Source organism: Balaenoptera borealis, assembly GCF_965194805.1.
Source record: "Balaenoptera borealis genome assembly, chromosome: 19".
Lineage (NCBI taxonomy): Eukaryota > Metazoa > Chordata > Mammalia > Artiodactyla > Balaenopteridae > Balaenoptera > Balaenoptera borealis.
Window position 1 is genome coordinate 18,577,576 of NC_138878.1, and position 23,173 is coordinate 18,600,748.

At 46.8% G+C, this 23,173-nt stretch overlaps 1 protein-coding gene, 1 long non-coding RNA gene and 1 pseudogene across 9 annotated transcripts; 1 reads left to right on the forward strand and 2 right to left on the reverse strand.

Moving 5' to 3' along the window:
• Positions 1 to 732: 732 nt before the first annotated feature.
• Positions 733 to 8,191, reverse strand: PDP2 (pyruvate dehydrogenase phosphatase catalytic subunit 2). 7 transcript variants are annotated; one of them, XM_082368981.1, is made up of 2 exons: positions 8,121 to 8,191; positions 733 to 5,669 (listed from the first exon to the last, which is right to left on the reverse strand). In XM_082368981.1, exon 2 carries the CDS (start codon positions 5,613 to 5,615, stop codon positions 4,023 to 4,025), a length of 1,593 nt encoding a protein of 530 aa, XP_082225107.1. In that variant the 5' UTR covers positions 5,616 to 5,669; positions 8,121 to 8,191; the 3' UTR covers positions 733 to 4,022. The 7 variants fall into 7 exon arrangements, with proteins under 7 accessions (XP_082225107.1, XP_082225106.1, XP_082225108.1 ...); XM_082368980.1 differs by having other exon boundaries at positions 8,039 to 8,151; XM_082368982.1 differs by lacking the exon at positions 8,121 to 8,191 and adding an exon at positions 7,917 to 8,045.
• A 106-nt stretch (positions 8,192 to 8,297) lies between these two features.
• LOC309617235 lies at positions 8,298 to 13,697 on the forward strand. The gene is made up of 2 exons (XR_014237823.1): positions 8,298 to 8,403; positions 8,808 to 13,697. It is a non-coding gene; the product is annotated as an uncharacterized lncRNA (long non-coding RNA).
• A 4,371-nt stretch (positions 13,698 to 18,068) lies between these two features.
• Positions 18,069 to 18,573, reverse strand: LOC309617190 (small ribosomal subunit protein eS17 pseudogene; annotated as a pseudogene). Its single transcript has one exon. The product of its transcript is annotated as a small ribosomal subunit protein eS17 pseudogene (transcript).
• Positions 18,574 to 23,173: the final 4,600 nt, after the last annotated feature.

Consider the following 23,173-nt stretch of genomic DNA (forward strand, 5'->3'; position numbering starts at 1 on the left):
TTCTGAAAGCCCAGTATTGGGACATGTGCACAGCACAGTGGACTTGGTTCAAATTCCTGCCCTACTACAGTGTCAGGGGCAAGTTTTCAAGCCTCTGGGCCTGCTTTTACCATGTTATAAAGAAGGAAACAGCTCCTCCGTTACGCTTAGCACACCTCAGACAGTCCCTTTTCCACCTTTCCCTCCCCCAAATCTGCTCCTCAATGCCCAGTTTAACCACCCTAGCCCATACTAAATTTAAAAACTTAATAGTTGTATTTATTTTAAGAAGCACCCATTGGAGCTGTCCTTATGAGGGGTATCACTCAGAGGCAATGAGATAAAACTCAGTCAGTGGGGGTGGGATGGAGTGGGGTCTTCAACTCTATCTAGGTAGCTGCCTAGACATTTTCCCCAAAGCTGGCTCTGAATTTAAGATGAACAAAGAAGCTGGTTTTACAAGGCCAGTTAAATAATGTGAAATCCCAGCAGGCCTTGGCCTTGAGTGTGTGGAGACCCTCACAACAAAAGCCTTCACACTTCCTTTTCATTCTTTTCAGCTTCCCACACACTGTTAACATTAAGCAAGGACTTCCTGTGTGCTCAGCAGTCACCGAAAATTTGCAAAGAAAATTTCTCTTTTGGGTGGACTATTGAACAGACCAGATAAAGGTGGTGAAACAAAGGCTGGCCTAATCTAGTACCCTAAGGACCTTAAAAATATGAATATTCAAAAACAAAAGAAACCAAATCTCATTTTTCCTCTTTTATTTACAAGTTTCATTTAAATATCTCTCATGGTTAGAAAATCAATGTCAAAAAAACATTGGTATACAGTTTACAGTACAAATGTCAGTAAATATTAAAGAACATGGTTAATAATTTTTCCAAGTAAATGTTTGATAAATATTTTCCAGGAGGCCAGTTAAACTAAACGTCAGGTGCCCAAGGCATCGGGAACAGAGCCTCAGCCTGCTCAGAAGACGGTCGCACTGCAGTCCCTGTGTGTTTTCCACTTGTTAACACACGTGGCAACTCACAGGAAAAAGCGGTGCCACCAGCCTTTATTCCCCAGCCTCAAAGCCACACCAGGGCGTTCTCTGCTATGGGAGTCATGTTCAGAGACAAATGAACCACTAACAATGAAACTAGGATAGCTCAGTTCCAGGATATCCTGATTTAACCTGGGAAGTTAAGGTTTCCCCAAAATTGTCAAACGAAAAATAGGTCACTAGGGGCTGATGGATGAAAGAGTCAAGCTAGACTCATTCTGAATACATTGTCGTGTTCTATACAATGAATTATTCTATTCTTTAATTCAAGTTTGAGCTGTTTCTATTTCCCTCATATAAAAGGTGTCAGCTCAGTTGTGTCTAACCTAAGTCTTAACCCACTCGATCTTTTAGGTCAATCGTACTTCTGGGAAAAATATGTTTATATATTAACATACCTCAAAGTTTACACTTTCATTATAATAAATTAGTTTTAATGTTACAAATAACATCTCAGAAAACTGAATAAGTAACTTGACCTAGCATACTAACTTGAATTTAGAACTTCTCTATCCATTTTGACCAATCCCCAGAATCAGCAGAACTGTATTATTTACATATAAAACAATATCTAAAATATGCCAATATTACCATTTCTTACCTAAAACAGTAAATATGCTGTTTAAAGCACCAAAGCGTACTTTAGTCAAAAGTGACATCCTAAACATTAAAGATTCAATCTCATTTTTTTAGTTCATTTCAGAAGTCTCAGTATCAGAATCTTTACATAAAAGGAATGATAAGTGTTTCGGAAGACCTGACAAGTACCACCAACCCCCTCTCAAATCCCAGTGTCCTCAAGTGGTAGCCCATGTGCCTCAGGAAGGTCAGTGACAGCAGAACTGTGGTCAGGGAATCAGACATGCTGGGGTTTAACCAGGAGGTGCTCCTTGGAGCATTCATGGCAAGAGCAGACAGAGTTCACAGTGGAAAAAGGCAGACAAGAAACCAGCCTTTCCTCTCTCTCAATATACCAATTAGAAAGCAGGAAATCTATTAGGCTGAGAAAAAACACAGATACCCTTGAAGGAACAGGTGGGAAGTCTGTATTCTCTCAGCTGTCCCACAGGTTACTTAATCAGATATATTTATGACCCAAGCTAGGCTCCAAAACAGGATTCAGACACTGTAATCCAGGTAAATGAGAGAGTGCACCAGGGTTTAGCTGGCATAAAGAACAAGGATGTCAGACAGGCAGTCTTCGGCTCTAGTAACAAACTGTCATGCAAGCTGAATGATAGGGATTCACATTTTATTTCTGAGTTAAGATCTAGGAGATCAGAAGGAATATTAATAGTTTCAGAATAAAAGGACCAAGGCTTAAGCACTCAAAGGAGAATTTCTTAGATGAAGCCATATCAGTAAACATACAGGGAAATATCCGCAGGCTAGAAGTTTCTCAACACTTGAATGTCCTGAATGTGAACAAAAATGTGGAAGTCAGACCTAGCTATTTGCTTTCCTTTCAGTACGAAAGGGGGTGAGGAAAGCAATCAATGAAGATAGTGCAGGAACATAAAAAGTTTCAGTTTTGTGGGATTATATTTGTGTTTCCATTTAGGGACACATTTCCCGTTGTTTAAATGCTACAGCAATTCAGAACATGAAATTCATTCCCCCAGAAAGGATCTACATGGTTTAATTTCCAAATAAACACAAACTGTGCAGCCCACAGAAGCCAGTACAGGTTACATATGTTTTTGCCCCAACTCCTATACTAAATAAGGCCTAGTTCCTGAGGAGTAGCAATGGCCATTTATCCCACAGTCTATGGGCAAGTGTCCCATCTGAAAAATCTCACTCCTCCCTCTTCCCCACTGCCCCTCAGGATGCAGCTAGGGAGACTTAGTGACTGTTCTCAGGTCCTTCATGTTTTTACCTCTCCAGATTCAGGCTGAATTTTAAGTCTAGAATCCACTGTATAAGCAGTCCTGCCTAAACTGTCTGTCACAATTACCACATGCAATCTTGAATTTTCTCCTTCCCTGCAACCATGTGAAGTGGGAGCATTCTTTCTAGACAGTATTGCACAGTCAGCAGCAGGGTGAGGGAGTTCAGCATAGCAGAGGGGGAAGGAACATTAGGTGGAATTAGAAGAATGTTTGAGAGGTATAATCAGAAAGGAAAAGTGCTATGAGTAAATTTGCAGAGATTTACTAAACCCTGGAGGAAATTTTATTAATGCAGGAAAGGAGTTAAGGCTCAGACACAAGTAACCTCCTAGCATGGCTCAAAGGTTCAGGGGGTGGGACTCAGTGGAAAGGCCCGAAAGCTGCACAAATAAATTCAGCTGGTCCAGAGGCCTGGCCACCTTCACCCTCAGCTGAAAACCAAGAAAACTCATTCCAAGCATGCTCGCTTAGAGCAGGCCTGTTTGCAAGTTTGAGGACTCAATTTTAAAATAAACTAAATCGGAACTTGAATGCAGCATTACAAAATGTTTTCACAAGTAAAATCACACACACAAAAAAGTTAGAATATTGCATAGAAAAGTGTCCTGTAATATGCTTTGTAAACCTAGGTCTTTAGGAACTTCAAAATAAAAAACAAAACCTCCCTTCATAGTCTAGAAGGCCATGATTACGAATTGAGAATTACCAATTTTGCAGATTTTGTATCAAGACCTCAGAAGATCCTGAACTTCTTCATATTCTTAGAATCATGATTAATTTTACCCTTCGCAGGCTCAGGCTGACACAGTTTAACAACAGTGTCTTTATAAAAGGACTTGGGTTACACGAGCCCCAGCCAAGTCTACGGTCTCTGTGTTCCACCCTTTCTGCGTAGAAGAGGTGAGCAAAACATGCAGGGACATAAAATCACTACTATTGTTTTTAATCCTAGGCTGTTTTTTCTCTCACGTTAGTCTATTATTAAGCAAGCTACATCTGCCTGCCCTTTAACAACAAGGTCTAAATAGTCAGTTTAAGAGTAAGTGAAAATGTCTTAGAAGAGCATTTAAGTTAACCTTGGCAACAGGATGGGAGACTCTTAACTCCCCTTGTAAGATGCACCAATCGAGTCTGAGTTAAAATACACCACAGTGACAGAGATATCATCCCTGTACATCCTTGCCAAGTCCTCCGGCAACGTCAGCATCGCCGACAGCCGCTCGGGCTCCATCTCCCCGTACTCGTTGTTCCCTATGGCGTATCTGATCAGACGTGTGGCTGCGTTTTGGTCGGTGGCGTGGAGCCCCTGGGCTTTCCTCTGCAGCAGCAGGCTCTGCATGAGTCCCAGGTTGGCGGGTCTCTGGGCCAGGTCTGGCTTGTGCCGACACACTTCAGCCAGGTGCTCCACCACCAGCCTCACCACATCCTCGTTGCCCAGCACATCCCACAGGCCGTCAGAGGCCAGCACAAGGAACTTATCCTGGGGCCTCAGCCTGTGGTATGTGACCTCAGGCCTGGCTGTCAGGTAAGGTGGAGTGTAGTAGTTTGGGGGGGTGAACTGGTAAATGTTGAGGGCCTCGGTGTCAAAGCCCCGCTCCAGGACACTGCGCTGCAGCTCTTTACTCCACTTCAGCTGGACGTCCCCGAAGGCCCTGCAGGGCATGAGGACACCCAGCAGCCTGTTGTCCATGATGACTGTCCTGTGCTCTGACTCAGGATGCTCCCTCGTTAGCCGTGACAGCTCGGTTGGGTTCCAGGCATTGTGGTCCCGGGTGAGGGGCAGACAAGACCACATGCCATTGTCTTCCTGGACACCAAGGATGGCCCGGCAGTCACCAGCGTTTGCCACATGCAAGTGAACTCCATCGACATGGGCCATGCAAGCTGTTGCCCCTGAGAAAGCAACCTGGAGTGAAAGATTCCTGGTCATCTCATCTTCCAGGGCGGCCTGGATCTCTAGCGAGATGTCAGAATCCAGCCTCTGGAAGGAGTACATTAATGCTTCCTCAATGTTCAGCCCCATTTCCATGTGCAGGTTCAGCAGCTCCTGCCAGTAGACACGGAGGTGATCAAGGTGCACTGACGTGACATCCTTGTAGATACTGTCCCCTGGGTGCTTGAGCCACTGCAGAATGGGCAGCAGGGGCTTCATGCTTTCCATCGCCCCCTCCATCTGCTCCAGCGTCTGCTGGGACATCAGTGACACTGCCACATAGTAGAAGAGCCTCTCGCTCACTGCTTGAGCACATGCGTGGCCACCATGTCCATCGAAGACGCCAAACATCAGCCCATTGGTCTGCAGGCAGGCGGCTACACCTCCCCGGTCCTCCACTGGGAAATTGGCAGCCAGCTGGTTGCTCTCAAACCGCAACACCGAACTTGGGACTCCACTGACAAGGTCAAGAATCTTGTGGGCCGACTCACCGGCTCGCAGCACTTCATTTACCTGCTCAGGGCTGAGTGGCAAGTGGAAATCATCTTCCTCTGTTGATGTGTGTCTATAGGCTTTCTGCAGAGCAATGCCACCACATGAGGCATTGTTTTTTAGGGTGACTGGCCCCTGGGGAAAGAGCCTCCATTTTGATTTAATCCTATTTGAGGCATACCTTGAATATAAACGTTGTCCCCCTTGTAATGTGGCAATGCTGTTTCTTGCAGAATTGAAAATCCAGTAGGACACAGTACTTGACATTCTGAAACTGTATGAGCAAATGTGTTCCTTCAGCAAAAAGGGTTTTTTTCAAACCTGAAAATTTAAGAGTTTAAGAAAGTTTTAAATTTAATTTTTTAAAAATGACTTCTGAAAACAATCTCAAAATACTTAAGCAAGTCTCCATACCTCCCATTATAATATATAATCACATTTCAGAAAATGGGTTTTTAAACACTCTCTGATCTTAAAGAGTCACTGAAGGCTACCCCGAGGGGCCACCTTTTCCTCCTTCCCAAATCCTTTCCCTTGCCAGGGCCCAGTGCCCAGCTCCCATGTTCACTCTCCCCAGTAGGCTTTAAGTGTTCATTTAAATATAAGCTCTTTCTTGCTCCCCAGCTATCTTGGTGGCTGCTCTCTGTTGGATGCCATCCAGCACCTAAACCAGGAAGATGGTGGCAGCAAAGAAGACGGAAAAGTCGCCTGAGTCAGATCAATTCTAGGCTCCAGCTGGTTATGGTAAGTGGAAAGCATGTGCTGGGGTACAAGCAGACTCTGAAGATGATCAGACAAGGCAAAGTGAACCTGGTCCTCCTCGCCAACAACGGCCCAGCCTTGAGGAAATCTGAACTAGAGTACTACACCATGTTGGCCAAAACTGGTGTCCGTCACTACAGCAGCAATAATATTGAATTGGGCACAGCGTGAGGAACATACTACAGAGTATGCACACTGATCCAGGTGATGATTAGAAGCAAGCCAGAAGAAACTGGTGAAAAGTAAATCATGCAAAATTTTTCTTTAATAAAACTGGCCAGAGGGCCTTCCCTGGTGGTGCAGTGGTTAAGAATCCGCCTGCCAATGCAGGGGACAGGGGTTTGAGCCCTGGTCCAGGAAGATCCCACATGCCGCGGAGCAACTAAGTCCGTGAGCCACAACTACTGAACCTGTGCTCTAGAGCCCACGAGCCACAACTACTGAGCCCACGTGCCACAACTACTGAAGCCCATGCGCCTAGAGCCCGTGCTCCGCAACAAGAGAAGCCACCGCAATGAGAAGCCCGTGCACTGCAATGAAGAGGTGTAGCCCCCACTTGCCGCAACTAGAGAAAGCCCACGTGCAGCAAGGAAGACCAAACGCAGCCAAAAATAAATAAATTAAACTAAAAATAAAAAAATAAAAAATAAAAAAACTGGCCAGAGCTTGTTCTACATGTATATAAATGAATGCCTCAAACATTGGCTAAACATGGCAATTTCAGAGGCCCAAAAGCACACTAGGTATGATACTAGCTGTCTAGCAGCAGACACACTACTTCACTTGCCTGAGTTCCAGTTGTCCATCCGTGGAATGGGAATACTAGTTTCAAAAGGTTTTGTGACAGTTTAAAGAAATATAACCCTTTGGCTCCAAAAAAGGTATTATTACTTTTATCATTAGGTGTATCATTGGGGATTAGAGGTTGTTTCCACTGTCTCTCTACTGATAAAATACCAAACTGCAATGCCTAACACCTCAACCTTTCCCCTACTTAGGTTTTAACCTACTTATTTCCCAAGACTGGCATCAGTAGGTCAAAGGGTGGAGACTCATATTGCCAAACTGAGTTCCAAAAGGTTCACATCTGCCTCCACAAGGGCATGAAGGAAGCAGTTTCCTAGCACTTTCAACAGCCTCTGGTGTATTTTTCCTCAGACAAAAAAAAAGCTGCTCTATTTTCTATTTTCTCTGGTGACCCGGGAGGAGAGTTTCCACGTGTTTTCAGATTTCGTTTCTGAATCCTGCCCTCCTCAAGTTTGTCTGTTGGGGTGTGGAGAGCGCCCACACTTGAGGACCGCCCCCTCTCCCCAGCCCACCCCGCCGAACTACGGACTGGAGCGGTCGGGCAGGGCGCGCAGAGGGCGCCTCCCCGCGCCCCCCATCCCCACCCCCAGCCCTGCAGAGAAGCCAGGCGGCGATGCCCGACGCAAGGCGATCTGCCGCAGACCGGACCCAAACAATTTCGCGTATCTAAAGAAAACAGATCCCAAAGTCAAGCCTCACAGATAAGAAAGAGCGCGGCCTCCGAAGTCCAACAAGCCCTATCTCCCTCAAACCCTGGCGCGGCCACGTCCCTGAGCCCCAGCTTCCGGGTCTATATAAAAGGGGAATTCAGTTGAGATGCTGAGCTCACAGAGGGTACTCCGAGGGCTAAAAGAGCTACTGCGGAAGTCCCGGTACGCAGCCAAAGGCCCTGCACAAGGCCGCGAGCCCACGTGGCGCGTGCGCGCGAGAGGGGTGACCGTAGCTGTGACCAAGACTCTTCCCCGTCCGCCGCGGGCCCGCCCCCTCACCTCACCTCACCTCCACTCTCCGCCCCATCACGTGAGCCGATGCTGCGGGCCGGAGCGGACCCGGCGAGGTTAGAGGCTTTCACATCCCGGGCTCACCCCCTTCCCTCCATCGCACCCTGGTCCTCCTCTCACCCGCTTGCGCCAAAGCCGCCGGGTCCGTCAGTCAATTCTGCGCCAGCCTACGGTGCCGCGGCTGCCCCCACCCCGGACTCACCTCCCTGAAGGGACCTCTTGTGCTGATCCAGCTAGAGAAGGAAGTATCCTCTCGCCACCCTTTATTGGTTCATCTGTGGAGGCGGGCCCCTGACGGACAGCGTAATTGCCCAATGGCTGAGGAGGGCGAGAGGGCGGGATCCAGAGGGGCCCAATCCGGTTCCTCCCCCTCCCCCGCCCATCCTACCCAACCTTTACCCCCACCTCCCTCAGGGTCTGACCTTGGGTAGGCTCGGCGCCGGGCTTCGGGACCAGGCAGTCTTGTGGCTGAGCACCCCCACCAGGTGACAACCCCCCTCCCCGTTCTGCGCACCCCAAACCGAGCAACCTCTCCCATTCCTTACTGTTGTTAATAATACCCCAACGGCTTCCTCTCCATTTCTGTGCTGACCAGTTCAGACCCCTCTCCCAGGCGCCACACCCTTCTATGTCCACTTGGACGCCTCCCTCTGGAGGCCCTATGTACACGTTAAACATAGCTTCTCTGGAACTCATCTTTCTGCCAGACCTGCTCTTCCTCTCCTCCCCTAACCCAGTAACGGCCCCATCATCTGCTCAGACACCCAAGCCCCAAGCCTGGGAGTCATTTTGACTCCTCCTCCCTCACCCCGACCCGTCTCCTGTCAGTTATCTAATCCTGTTCATCTCACCTCCTAAATATCTCTCCAATCCAAATATTTGCCTCCAGCTACCCTCCCACTCCACTGCAACCTTCTCATCTGGTCTCCCCACCTGTGACTTCAACTTAGCCCTAGTTGCTCTGCTTCTACAGATCAGGTAGGGTGACCCTTCTACAGCTCAAATTGCTGCTGTAAAGTCTTCACTGGCTCCCCACCAACCACTGGGCCTTGGACTGACAATTACATTGGCATGGCCACGGATGGTTACCACAATAGTTAGTGGTTGGTAGGTTGAGAAAGGCTGAGAACCAGGACACCAGATATTTCCTCAGTCCCTTCCATTGTGGAATTCCAGTTATGGCCTGCTGGAATTGCTTTAATAGAACTCGTCTATTACCTCTGATAAGTCAAGGGCAGTCTTCCCTGGAGGCAGAGAAAAATAGGAGACGACCAGAAAAGGCCACTTAGAGCCCTGAAAAGGTGGTGTTCTGGAAGGAAGACACACTGGCCTACCTGGGGAGCCTGGCCAGCCCACCTGGATCCAAGGACATTGCTGCCATAAAACAGCTCCTGTCAGACTTGCCTCTGATATGATATTCATACCGCCACTCACCCTTGGCCCTTTCCGGAAGTTCTACCAGTAAGTCAGAATTTGCAATATCTCTCTTCCCGGATATTAAGACGGCTGTTTCAGACTTAAACTAAAAATAACTCCAAGGGATTCTAAATAAATGGGTACAATTATTATTATTTTGTATAGATAGTCCATTTGGGGTTATAGAGGGTTATCCTTCAGGACAGAGGCAGCACAGCTTATGGGTGCCTGCGATATGTCAGGCCCTGGGCGGACTACAGGGGACACACAGATGGCTGCCCTCACCACACTTTCCTGAGAATATTACATCACTCTGCTGTCTGAAACCGCTGAGTTTCTAAGTTACCACACACACACCACTTCCAAAGTAAAAATGCACCCTTGAGGATTTTGTGTGCACTGGAACTTTTGTTTAAAGGCTATAACCAGCTCAGTTACCCTATACATGATGGCTAGCCCAAGGACCCTATCCAGTCTCCCAAGGCTTCCTTGTCACAAGGTCTTATTAGAAAAAAAATGAAGGAAAAGGACTTATCTCTGCCTTGAGAAAGGGAAAGCAGCTTAGCTGTCATTTTCCAAGAAAATATGTAAAAATACTCTGTCTCACTCAAAACCAAGCAAATGTGAATTAAAATGAGATACTGATTTTTGTCAGTCAACCTGACAAACATTAAAACATGATTAATACCTAATGTTGGTGAGTGGGCATTGCCATCTTGGCAGGTGGGAGTGTAATTTGAGGCTGTCCAAGGGACAGATCTTTGACCCACTAATTCTACTTCTTCTAATTTATCCTACAGAGGCAGTCAAAGGCAAATCTTACAAATTTTCTACAATAAATACACATTACCCCATCTGTATAATATCTTGTATAATCAGAAAAAAAAAAGGAGCAAAATTGCATTTTAAAAACAGAGGAGTGGCGGGGGTAGGGAGATAGATTTCTTAGATGATTCTGGCCAAGTCCCCTGATTCCTTAGCAATGCAGATAGGACCATCTATGGAATGCTAGGAAAGCTGGATTTGAGCATGATCTTGTGTCAGGAGGAATTGAGATGGTGGCAGAAGGTTTTTGTCTGTCAAAACCATATCTGGCCTGATATCTGGGAGAGTTTATAAAAAACCTCAGATGTCTTCTTTGCCAACATGAGCTTGCCCTTGCAATGTTTCTGTGGCATCATTGCTGCCCAAGGTAGCTGAATAAGCCCAGAAAAGCCTTCTTGCTGATCTGAGCACATTTGTGCTCTGAGACAATTGTCCCAGAGACCAGTGCCATCCTAAATCAAGTGATTTAACCTCACCACCTTTTAACCAAGCAGGTGACTTTCCCCGGCACTGTCCTCTCCCTAACTGATCACACACGGGCACGTACACACATACACACACACACACACACACACACCCCACCTCCCTTTCCTTTAGAGGGAATGGTTACCAATCCCTGCAGAGCAGCAAACTCAGGGACATATTTAGCAAGTCTTGAGGATGCTCGTGACAAAGGCTTGGGAATTTTTGAAAAATACAAGTCCTGCCTCAGCCCTCTTAAACCTGTTCTGAAGCAACAGCACTGACAGACTTGCCAGGTTACTAGGAGGCCTCAAAATGGTTATGTTAGGCTCCTAGCTTCTAGAGGCAAGCTAAGATTGCCCTTCAGTAGAAGATGGGCAGAGCCTTTGAGGGGAAATACGACCTGTGTTTCTGTCTCTTTAAGGCTTCTCCAAACACAAGTCAATCTTTTTCAGCTGCCTGATGGAACAGCTGCAGCCAGGGCTGTGATGACCTAGGCCAGGGGGCAGCTTCTTCTGTGACACTCAACTAATCATTCCCTTTGCCACCATCATCCCACACCCATTCTCACTCAGGCCATATTAACTGGCAAGCTCAGAATTTTCCATCACCCTGGAGTCCCAAGCCTGAGGCCCAGCTCTGCCACCTACTTGCTATGTGATCCTGGGCCAGTCATTTCCTCTCTTGGAGTCTCTGTAGAACTACTTGGAGAGGGCAGTTGTGTGGCCCTTGGAGTTGTCATTTGTACTCTAGGTTGCCAATGACGTATCCCTTCTTGAAAGTAAATCTGGAGAGGAGTAGAAGAACAGCAATAGGGGCCTAGTGTGGGGAAGAGGAAGCAAGAGGAAGTTGGGAGACGACCTGGAGTCCCCCAGAAGCACACTTCCTGTTCTTTCCCTTGCAGCTTTGCTACCCTGTGAAACAATAGTCCTCCAGGCAACTTTGAATTCTCTCTCGCCACTTCTGTGGAGGCCACGCCCTGAGCTCCCAGGGCGCCCCTTTCAGGCAGGGTCGGAGGTGGAATGTCAGCACCTTGGCCTGAGCACGCCCCCAGCGCCCAACAGGAAGCCAAGAGTCAGGTTGGAAAGTCCAGGAGGGAGCTATTGACCAGGACAGAATTCAGATGGAAAAACCAGATTACAACAAAGAAGGGAAGGCGTTTGATAATAACAGCAATTATTTCTGCATCTCTCCCCACCCCCGCTTTCTCTTCGCACATGCCTTTGCGGGCAAAGAAAAGTTTAGTAGGACACATGCCAGAAGTTAACAATGCTTATCTCTGTAGGAACTTTCACATTCTTTGCCAGTCCATTTATTTCTTTATTTCCTTTTTAAAAAATGTTTTTAACAGGCAGCATGTATTTAGTAATCAGAAAAACCCCAATAATGTCTATCCTAGATAATTACACATGGGAGTGGGAAGGAAGAAGGCACAGCACAGGCTGGGTAGGGGCTGTTCAGGGGCAAGAGAGGCAACTGGGGATAGGACAGGGTCCTGGAGGAGCCTGATGTTTTAGATGGGGAATCAGGAAGCTTTATCTGATAAGATAAGCTTTGGACAGACATCTGAAGGAAGTTAGGGAGTGAGCCTGGCAGTATCTGGGAGAAAGCATTTGATGGAGAGAAAATAGCAGGGACAAAGGTCCTGGCCTTGCCAACTAAGGGAAGGGCTTGAATTTTATGGCCAGGGCTTCCTGTCTCATCTCCACCCCTTTGGCCAGGGCTGGGAAGAACGTGAAGGAGAGTCTCACCCATGCTTTCCTAAAGTGTGCTCCATGGAACATAGTCCCAGAAAATATTCTGAGAGAAAAGGACCACGTTCATACTACCCTGCACTGGAAGAGATTTCACAGTGAACAATGGCTTAGTCAAGGCGCTGAAAAATTGTGCAATAAAAGTAATTCATCCAACTTCATAGCAGCAATTCAAAACAGTTCACCATGAGCCTCCTTTTTGCTGTAAAATCTAGTCATGTCTGGCAGAACCCATATACTTTGTGAGATGCCCGTATATCCATTCTTGGAAGAGCAAAATAGAGTCCGAAGACCTGAACTGACTTCCCCAGGTTCTCCTTTAAGCTTGTGGCTGAGAGGAGTCTGGGCCTTGCTCTCTGAACTCTCAGCCAAGCCACATTCCTAGAAGTTTCTTATCTATATTTGATAGCCTGAGGGACCAGTTTAGGCTTCTCCAAAGCCAGAGGGAGAGCCCCTGTACACTGTACAGGGTACCCTCTCAACATGCTGTGTTTTTGTTTAGCCATCTTTAGGTAAAGACTATAACTTAATAGGAACTTCATCTTCATGGATGCTAACAATGTATGCGTCTTTTCTGAACCTGGTCCTCCAGTGGGCAATGCAGGGCTGGTGCATTTCAATCACACTCATGAAAAATCAAATATACTTTAATCAGGCAATAGCGACAATTGAAGCCTCTATCTGAACACCCCACTTCTTGTAGAAGGCTGGGAGTCTGTGGACTGGGTTTTTTTTTTTTCCTATAGGATTTTTTAAAAATTGAAGAATAGTTGATTTACCATGTTGTGTTAATTTCTGCTGTAAAGCAAAGTGATTCAGTTATACATATATATCCATTCTTTTTTAATATTCTTTTCTATTATGGTTTATCATAGGGTATTGAATATATTTAGTTCTCTGTGCTATACAGTAGGACCTTGTTGTTTATCCATTCTATATATAATAGCTTACATCTGCTAACCTCAACCTCCCACTCCATCCCTCCTCCAACCCTCTCCCCCTTGGCAACCACAGGTCTGTTCTCTATGTCCATGAGTCTGTTTCTGTTTTGTAGATAGGTTCATTTGTGTCATATTTTAAATTACACTATAAATGATACCATATGGTATTTGTCTTTCTCTTTCTGACTTACTTCACTTAGTATGATAATCTCTAGTTGCATCCATGTTGCTGCAAATGGCATTATTTTGTTCTTTTTTATGGTTGAGTAGTATTCCATTGTATATCTGTACCGCATCTTCTTTATCCATTCACTTATTGATGGACATTTAGGTTGTTTCCATGTCTTGGCTATTGTGAATGGGGTGCATGTATCTTTTTTTTTTTAATTTTCAAATTTTATTTTATTTATTTTTTATACAGCAGGTTCTTATTAGTCATCTATTTTATACATATTAGTGTATACATGTCAATCCCAATCTCCCAATTCATCCCACCACCACCACCACCCCCCTGCCACTTTCCCCCCTTGGTGTCCATACGTTTGTTTTCTACATCTGTGTCTCTATTTCTGCCCTGCAAACCGGTTCATCTGCACTATTTTTCTAGGTTCCACATATATGCGTTAATATACGATATTTGTTCTTCTCTTTCTGACTTACTTCACTCTGTATGACAGTCTCTAGGTCCATCCACGTCTCTACAAATGACCCAATTTCATTCCTTTTTATGGCTGAGTAATATTCCATTGTACATATATACCACATCTTCTTTATCCATTTGTCTGTTGATGGACATTTAGGTTGCTTCCATGACCTGGCTATTGTAAATAGTGCTGCAGTGAACATTGCGGTACATGTGTCTTTTTGAATTATGGTTTTCTCTGGGTGTATGCCCAGTGGTGGGATTGCTGGGTCATATTGTATCTTTTTGAATTAGAGTTTTGTCTGGATACATGCCCAGGAGTGGGATTGCTGGATCATATGGTAATTCTATTTTTAGTTTTCTGAGGAACCTCCATACTGTCTTCCATAGTGGCTGCACCAACTTACATTACTTACTTACCAACAGTGCCGTGGACTGGGTATTTTTTCTTCCCTGCTGAGAACCAGTGTGGCACTGTGGCCTTGGGACTCATTTATGAAGTGCCAAGCCCCTCAGTACTTTTTACACCTGCCTTCCCAGAAGACAAGAGCCTCTTTTGCCTCTGAAAGGGCACCCTGTGTAATGTGGTTTCAGAGGCTGGGCCTAGGGTTGGGCAGACACGAGAACCCCAGCTCTGCCATTGACTGGATACATGACTTGGGTAAGGGGCCTCGGGTGAATTTCGAGCCTCTGTTTAGAGGCTCAGCCATCTGCTGAACGGGGGCAGCCATTCCCATGTATGTTGTCGGGGTGACCCCCCCAGGTGTGTTGTGACTACAGAATGGGGGCAGGGGACAGTATGGCGGGGTGTTGAAGCAGAGCTGTCCTCCTTTTCTTGGCTCTGGAAATATTTCTGTCTAAAGAACTAGGACCTGTCACTGTAATCAGGGCACCCCCGCCCCCAGACTCTGCTGGAGACTGGGTCAAATTTAATTCAGCTTTTTTCCATGCTCACCTTCAGTTCCATGTAACTACCTCCAGGCCTTTGTCCCTATTGTTCCCCTGCCTAGAATGCCCTCCTCTATCCTCCATACCTTTGGGGAACAGTGGGGCCACTGTCTCAGACTTTCATGCATGCCCTCTCCCCAGTAGCCCAGTGGTCTCGGTGGCACTGACCAGCTGCCTACTCCACCCAGGGCTGGACCCCCTGGGCAGCAGAGGAAGCAAGAGCTTAGGATGCTAGTGAAGCAGGAGCACAAACAACAGCAAAAAATATTTTAAATATTTTGACAAGTAGTAACCTGCTGGGCAAGGTTGTTTCCCAGCACAGCTGGGCTGGGCCCCCGCTAGTGATCACTGGCTGGGATGGAGCAAAGACCAAGCTACACATGGCCACCAGGGGGCGTAAACACACTGCGGGAAGCACCTGAGAGAGAGAGAGAGAGTGTGTGTGTGTGTGTGTGTGTGTGTGTGTGTGTGTGTGTGTACATCCCTCCACAGTGCTTAGTGCCAGGAACTGACAGTCAGTGGTGGAGAGGCTGAATGCCTTTTAAGGGGCTTGGAGAGTGGTGGCTCAGTCTTGGCTCTGAATGTTATCCAATGCTGGTCCCAGCAATGCCCGCTCTGTGACCCAGAGCAAGTGTCTTAATCAGTCTTATCCTCAATATCTCATCTGCCAAATGGGAATAAGAATGGTGCCCACCTCAAAAGGTATTGGGTTTAATTAAATGAGTCAGTCCATGGATTGTGTTCACTGGTTGGTCATACCGCAGGCTCATGGAGCACGTTCTCAGGGTCACCAAAGGAAGGTGCTTTAAAATAATTTTTTATTTAATATTTTATTAAAATAAAAACATAATGGGAGAAATCAGAACTATGTTTAACTTCTTTATAGTTACCTGTCAGTTTAGTATCATATTGTATTGTTTTTATATCTGATTACACAGGTGAGGGTCCTGTAATCCTTTTGGTGTTTGGCTTGACTGGCTTTTCAGCCCAGAGAGGTCCCCAGAGGAGCTACAGATGATGGGGCCCCCTATGTCTGTTGGGGGTGTACTTCCTGAGAGATCCAGAGCAGTTGAGCAGATGTCCATGCAGGGCCCAGGAAAGTAGGTCCTGGTGGCATCCTCTGAGGGAGGAGTTGGGGGATGGGTAGCAAGGTCCACATAGGGTCTCCAATCCTCCAGGCCCAGAGACCAGCCTGCTACCCAGGAGCTGGCCATGGGGAGGCCCCACCTTAGAAACCCCATCAGTGCTCTCATCCACGCCCCCTCCTCCTTCAGGTCATGCCCAACCTTCTACCCTACGCCCCCCCAGGTGCCCCCTCTGTGGTTCTCTGACCCCCAGATGACCTCCCCATTTGTCCCCTAGACTTGTGGTACCACCTCAGAAAGCATTTGGAGAATCTGGGGTCAGTTGTCACATGGCTGAGGAGACCCTGGCATTTGGGGTGGTCAGGGTGCTAGGAGTCCTACAGGATAGATTCACACAACAGAGGATTGTCTGAGTCCTGCCCCACCTTCAGACATCTCACCTGGATGTTCAGACAGGTGAAGAATCTGTTTATCTCCATGGGAGTCTACAACCTTGTTCCATTTTATTTGGAAGCACAAAGTAATGCCTGCACAGGTTTAATATGTAGCAAATTATCATACTTTGTGTCATTTGGAATTTTACCAGGAGTTGTTCACCAAATAGGAAAGTCTCACCATGATGGCAACAATACTCGTGCTCCTCTGCCTGGAATGCATTCGTAGCTGCCATGTTATGGGACTTCTGAGTATGGGCGCAAACACAGGAAGACTTCATTACATCCTTGCGCCCCAGCATTTACATACTGCCACACATATCACTTTATTGAAAATAACATTATTTGTATATATAAATATACCTTATTTTGCATTATAAATGACTGTCCTTTATATTACAACTAAAGTGTTACACTGATTTTTTGAAATTATGTGTCGAGATAAGTTATATTTTCTTCAGTTTTCATTGTAGGCTCATAATGGGAGGTATGGCGTTTATTATTATAAAAAGGAGGCTCTGAGAATCTCACAAACATACTATGAGCAAAAAATCCAGAAACCAAGGATGTTTCTGAAATAAATACTTTCATTTAGTTGAAGTTCGAAACCAGACAAATGTAATTTATGCTATTAAAAGTCAGGTCAGTGGTTACTTTGGGGAGGTAGGAACGTAATGAGGACTTGGGGTGTATGGAGTGCTGGAAACATGCTTTTGGTGATCTGGGTGCTGGTTGCACATGTGGGTTCAGATTGTGAAAGTTCATTGGCTATGTGTACTTTTCTGTATATATGTTATGCTTCCATTTAAAAACAACAACAAAAAACAAAGTTAACATCACCAGTAATGGGGCAAATCAATATCATGTGCTGAAGACAACATGGGATTGTTTTGTGATATTCCCACAAAAAGTACATAACCTGAGTCTCTTCATGAGAAAACACCTGACAAACCCAATTGAGGGACATCCTACTACATCACTGGCCTGTGCTCTCCAACCATATCAAGGCTGTGAAAGACAAAGACACACTGAGGAACTGTCTAGAGAAAAGGAGACTTAAGGGACTGGACAACTGAATGCAGTGCATGGTCTGGGAATTTTGGGGGTTTACAAAGACACTATGGGGACAGTAAGCAAAATCTGAATAAGGTACATTGATTAGATAATAGCAATGTAACAACGTTAATTTCCTGATTTTGATTCTTGTACTGTGGTTATGTAAGAGAATGTCTTTGTTTTTAGGAAAAACCACTGAAGTATTTAGAGGTGAAAGGGTATCATGGCTGCAACTTATTCTCAAAGAGTTAAAAAAAATGTATATATGAAGAAAGAGAATGGAAGAGAGCAAAAGTGATAAAATGGGGAGCCTGGGTGGCCAGTCTATGGGTATTCATTGTATTTTTTCAACTTTTCCATAAATCTTAAAATATGCTATAGTAAAACATTGGGATTTAGGGGCTCCGAGTCTGATAGTGGAACCCTAAACGTTGGCTCTTCCTTTTTCTGTTCCCACGGCCACAACCCCAGTTCTCCTGGGTGTCAGTGTGAAGAGGGACAGGAAAAGAAGGAAGTAAAGCCTGGCATTTCCTGACATGGTGGCAAGGTCTTGTGTGGGCACTGAGGGCCCATCTCTAAGCGTCTATTTTTTTTTTTTTTTTTTTGTCCGAGGTTTATTGAAAATATTACAGCACAGCAGAAAGATTCAAATGGCTCCACGTGGTGTTTTGAAATTCATCCCAACTGTAGGCTGAGTGACCTGCAGCTTGGACAGACTGCCAAAGTCCAAGAGCTTCAGCGTTTCCTTAGTGTCAGGATCTACTTCAATGATTTCCTGATCCAGGGCTGAGAGCTCAGGCACGTAATTATCTCTCCTCTCTCTCTCCTCCTCCTGCAGCTTGATGGAGATACCTCTCACTGGGCCTCTCTGAATCCGCTTCATCAGATGTGTGACATAGCCTGCGATCTTGTTGCGGAGCTTCTTGCTGGGAATGATGGTGATCTCCTCGCACATGCGCTTGTTGGTGTGGAAGTCGTTGCCCAGGCGCGTGTAGTACTTCTCAGTGATGACCCGGGCTGCCTTCTTCACGGTTTTGGTGCGAAAGCGGCCCATGTCAGCGGGTCCTTAGTAAAAGAGCTAAGCGTCTTAACTTACAGCAAGGCTTAGTGAAGTTGGCTGGGGTTGGTAGCTCCTGCCAGCTGCCTGACACCTGACTTTCTTTCCTCAGCATGACCTCTGACCTCAGGCAGCACTGGGATCAAAGCAGGTGCCGCAAAGACTGTAGAGCTGGCTGCTGTGTCCTGACCCCAGCTCCCAGAGTTGCCGGAACTGCCACTGGCGCCAGCTAAAGCAACCAGTTTGGTGCTCAGCGTTCCAACCCCAGCCCAGGGTCAAAGGACACATGTGAGCAACTCTGTACTTGGCTGATCTGAGCTGCAAGGGGTAAGGGCCCCCCCAGTCCCCTCTGCTGCCCCCAGAAACCACAGGCTTCTGGATTTAGTGCTGGGGCCAAGGCTTTGAAGGCTTGGCTGCCCCCAAAATATCTTTTCAGTTCACCTGCCCCTGCCTGAAATTATGCCATTTGAGCTCTTCTCTCCTAGGAGAGACCATTTCCAAACACTGAGTTCTCCTAAAGTACAGACCTCGTGTTGCAGGGGTCATAGTTCATGGACTCAGGTAAACATATTAAATGCCTTCATTTTCTGTAAATCAGTTGAATCTAGCTCTGAGCCCCCATTACATTGGGCTGGGAGGAAATTCATCCCAGGTATTCTCCCGTCACATTGATGGGCAAGGTCCTGGGGGTCATGGGAGGCTGTTCTGGTCATCTGTCCCTGCAGTTTTTTTTTTTGTTTATTTTGTTTTTTTTAATTTATTTATTTTTATTTTTGGCTGCTTTGGGTCTTCATTGCTGCATGCGGCTTTCTCTAGTTGCAGCAAGCGGGGGCTACTCTTCATTGTGGTGTGCAGGCTTATCATTGCGGTGGCTTCTCTTGTTGCGGAGCACGGGCTCTAGGTGCGTGGGCTTCAGTAGTTGTGGCACACGGGCTCAGTAGTGGTGGCTCGCAGGCTCTAGAGCACAGGCTCAGGAGTTGTGGCGCACGGGCTTAGTTGCTCCACGGCATGTGGGATCTTCCTGGCCCAGGGAATGAACCTGTGTCCCCTGCATTGGCAGGTGGATTCTTAACCACTGCGCCACCAGACTTTGCTCTGGGCCTACAGGCCCGGGGCGCCTGTGTCCCCATGCCTTCCCTGCAATTCCTGTCCCAGGAGGGCAGCTCAGTGGGAATAAAGAGCCACCAGCTCACCCTCACATGCCCCTGAAGACAGCATTTGGGTTGCAGCTGGAGGGATTTAGATTAGACTCACAGACTGCCAAACCAGGAACTGCCAGGGCACGGGCATGAGTCCATTCAGCGGGGCCAGGGAGGGGCAGCAGGAGGAGCTTATGAACTGCACCTGCCAAAATTTGCACTTGAGCCCCAAGTTAGAAGGTGAATTCAGGCCAAGATGCCCAGCACTTTCTGAGCCTCAGGGAGAGTTTTCTTCCTCCAATCTGGGAGGCTTTTAGCACCTGCTCTAGTCCTCCAGTGGCTCCTCATGGTCCCTGGATGTACGGGCAAACTCCTGCCTGGCATTTGAGGCCTCCAGAGCCTGGGGACCCCTGTGTCCCCAGCCACACATCTCCTCTTTGTCGATACATGCTGAGCAAGAGCCAGGCCTCCCTTCTCTCTGTCTGGTAAATGTTCACTGCTGCTGAGGCTTTTGTGCCTCCGCTGGGATGCCAACGACTTTGCTCTGGGCCCCTCTTCCAGAAAGACCTCCCAGATTAGTCAAGTCTCCTCAGCCAAGCCAGGATCCTTCTCAGGGACACTACCACCTCCCCCAACTCTTGACAGTCTCTGGCGATCAGTTCCTTCCTGAGGGTCTTGGCCTTTTTCCCAGTGGAACAGCAAAGGTCCTTCAGGGTGGCCTGGGACAGGGCCAGCCAGGCTGGAGGAAGGTGGGGAGTAGGGAGGTTTCCTGGAGGAGGGAGGCCCTGACAGAGGGAGCCAAGTTGGTATCAAATGTTCTGAGACTGCCCTTGTCGAAGACAGAGGCTTGAAGCAGATCTGACTCATTCCTGCCATCGCGTTGTCTGGCTCTGGGCCTGGCCAGAGGGCCTGCTTGGACCCCTCGCTAGCAGATGGCCTTGCAAAGAGTGACATCCGTTTTGGGCTATGCTGTCCAATACGGTAGCCACTGGCCACATGTGTTCTTGGGCACTTGAAATGTGGCTAATTTGAGTTGAGATGTGCAGTGAGTGTGAAATACTCACTGGATTTCAAAAATTTAGCCCCCAAAATCATGTAAAATGTCTCATTAATTTTTCATATTGATGATATGTTAAAATGGTAAGATATTTTGGATATAATTGAGTCAACTAAAATATATTCTTCAAATGAAATATACTTTTTTCTTTTATATAAAATTTTTATTATTTTTAAATTTTATTTTTGTTTTTTTCTTCCAGTTTTATTGAGCTATAATTGACATACAGCACTGTATAAATTTAAGAGGTACAGCATAATGATTTGACTTAACATACATCATGAAATGATTGTCACAATAAGTCTAGTGAACAGCCATCATCCTGTATGGATAAGAAATTAAAGAAATAGAAAAATTTTCCTTGTGACGAGAACTCTTAGGATTTACCCCTTAACAACTTTCATGTATAACTTACAGCAGTGTTCATTATATTTATCATGTTGTACATTACATCCCTAGTACTAATTTATCTTATAACTGGTTTGTGCCTTTTGACTGCCTTCATCCAATCCCCCCTACCCACACACCCCCGCCTCTGGTAACTACAAATTTGATTTCTTTTTCTATGAGCTTGTTTGTTTGTTTTTGAAGTATGATTGACCTACATCACTATGTTAGTTTCTGGCACACAACATAGTGATTCGATATCTCTATACATTTCAAAATGGTCCCTGCTCTAAGTCTAGTTACAATCTGTCACCATACAAAGATATTACATAATTCTTGACTATGTTCTTCACATTGTACATCTCGTACCTGTGATTCATTTATTTTGCAACTGGAACTTTGTACCTCTTGATCTCCCACATCTATTACTTTCCTCCGCCACCCCTTCCCCTGGGCCCTCCAGTCCAGATCTCTTAGAGGGTCACCTGGCTGCCCTGGGGGGGCCTCTCTGGGATCTTGGGAGCGAGCAGAGCCCACCTTGTCTTGGGTACCCCAAATGTGCCCAGCATTGGCTCCAGGAAGCAATCTTGCCATGGATGAGGATTCAGGACCCAGTCCTGGGTCCCTTGAGGTTGGCCATCCCTATTGGATGTAATAGGGTCAAACCTTGCACTGTAATTATAAGAGAAGGAGGCCACTGTGGTTTTAAAATAGTTTTAAAATTAAAAAAATGGGGCTTCCCTGGTGGCGCAGTGGTTAAGAATCCGCCTGCCAATGCAGGGGACACGGGTTCGAGCCCTGGTCCGGGAAGATCCCACATGCCGCGGAGCAACTAAGCCCATGAGCCACAACTACTGAGCACGTGTGCCACAACCAATGAAGCCCACGCACGTGGGGCCCGTGCTCCACAACAGGAGAAGCCACCGCAATGAGAGGCCCACACACTGCAGTGAAGAGTGGCCCCCACTCGCTGCAACTAGAGAAAGCCCATGCGTAGCAACGAAGACCCAAGGCAGCCAAAGATAATAAATAAATAAATAAATAAAATTAAAAACAAAACAATAAATGAATTAAGTGGAAGGATGTAAGGAATGAGGAATCTTGGCAGCCTTGGGATAATTATTTTAAAATCAGCTCCCATTTCTCAAGTCCTCTGCAGCTCCAGGACTGTGGTGCCACCATCCCTGGGAGGTGGCGGTGGGGTGCTAAGATCCCTGGCAGGGCCAGTAGTATTAGGCCTATTTGGTCACCACTATGCTCAGTGCTCTGGCGTAGAGCAGGAGAGTTAGCAGACAGATCCAGCTTCAAATTTTGCTTAGCCATTTGCCTATTTAACCTCCCCGAGCCTCATCTTCCTCATCTGTAACATGGGGGTGATGACAGTTCTTAGATCATAGGGAGAGAGTCAGACATCTGCCCCAGGCCCTTTACCTGCCGTCAGGGGCAGCATTACTGGCGTTACTTCCCTGCGGCCACCTGCCCCCAGGCTGAGCAAACACTGTCCTCCAGACGCTATCCTTTTCACCATCTCCTGAAACATGGAGAGAGAAAATGGCCCCCAGATTGGGCCAGGGGTGCCAGCCGGGCTGAAACTGTCTGGCCCTGTGCTGGAGCAGCACTTGATGAGGGGCCCTGCCCCTCCTGTGCCCCAATGCACTCTGGGGACAGGTTTGCCCTGAGCATGAGAATGGAAGGGGGGAGTCAACAGAGCAAGCCTCTCCCTTACCTGCCTCCCTGGTCTCGAAGCTAGAAGTCTAAGGCCTAATTCTACCCTCTCCTCATGGCCTCACCCAAAACCCAGAAGTATCCCATGACCCTGGAGTGCCCTTCTGGTATAGTGACTATGACAGGAGCTGTGGCCAAAGTGAGTAGACCGATGTGCCCCCAGCCCCGCTGGGACCTGCAGCTTGGCCTCCTTCCCAAGGATGTTCAGACACGCCACCGGCCCATCTTTCCAAAAGCCTCGACCCTGTGCCCCCTCAGCTATCACTTTCTTCCCCTTCACAACCACACGTATACATTTGCTGTCCCGGTTTCTCTTCCCCTCACTC

Coding starts and splice junctions, on each gene's coding strand:
- PDP2 (XM_082368981.1), bottom strand. CDS start 5,615: ATGTCAAGTACTGTGTCCTACTGGATTTTCAATTCTGCAAGAAACAGC.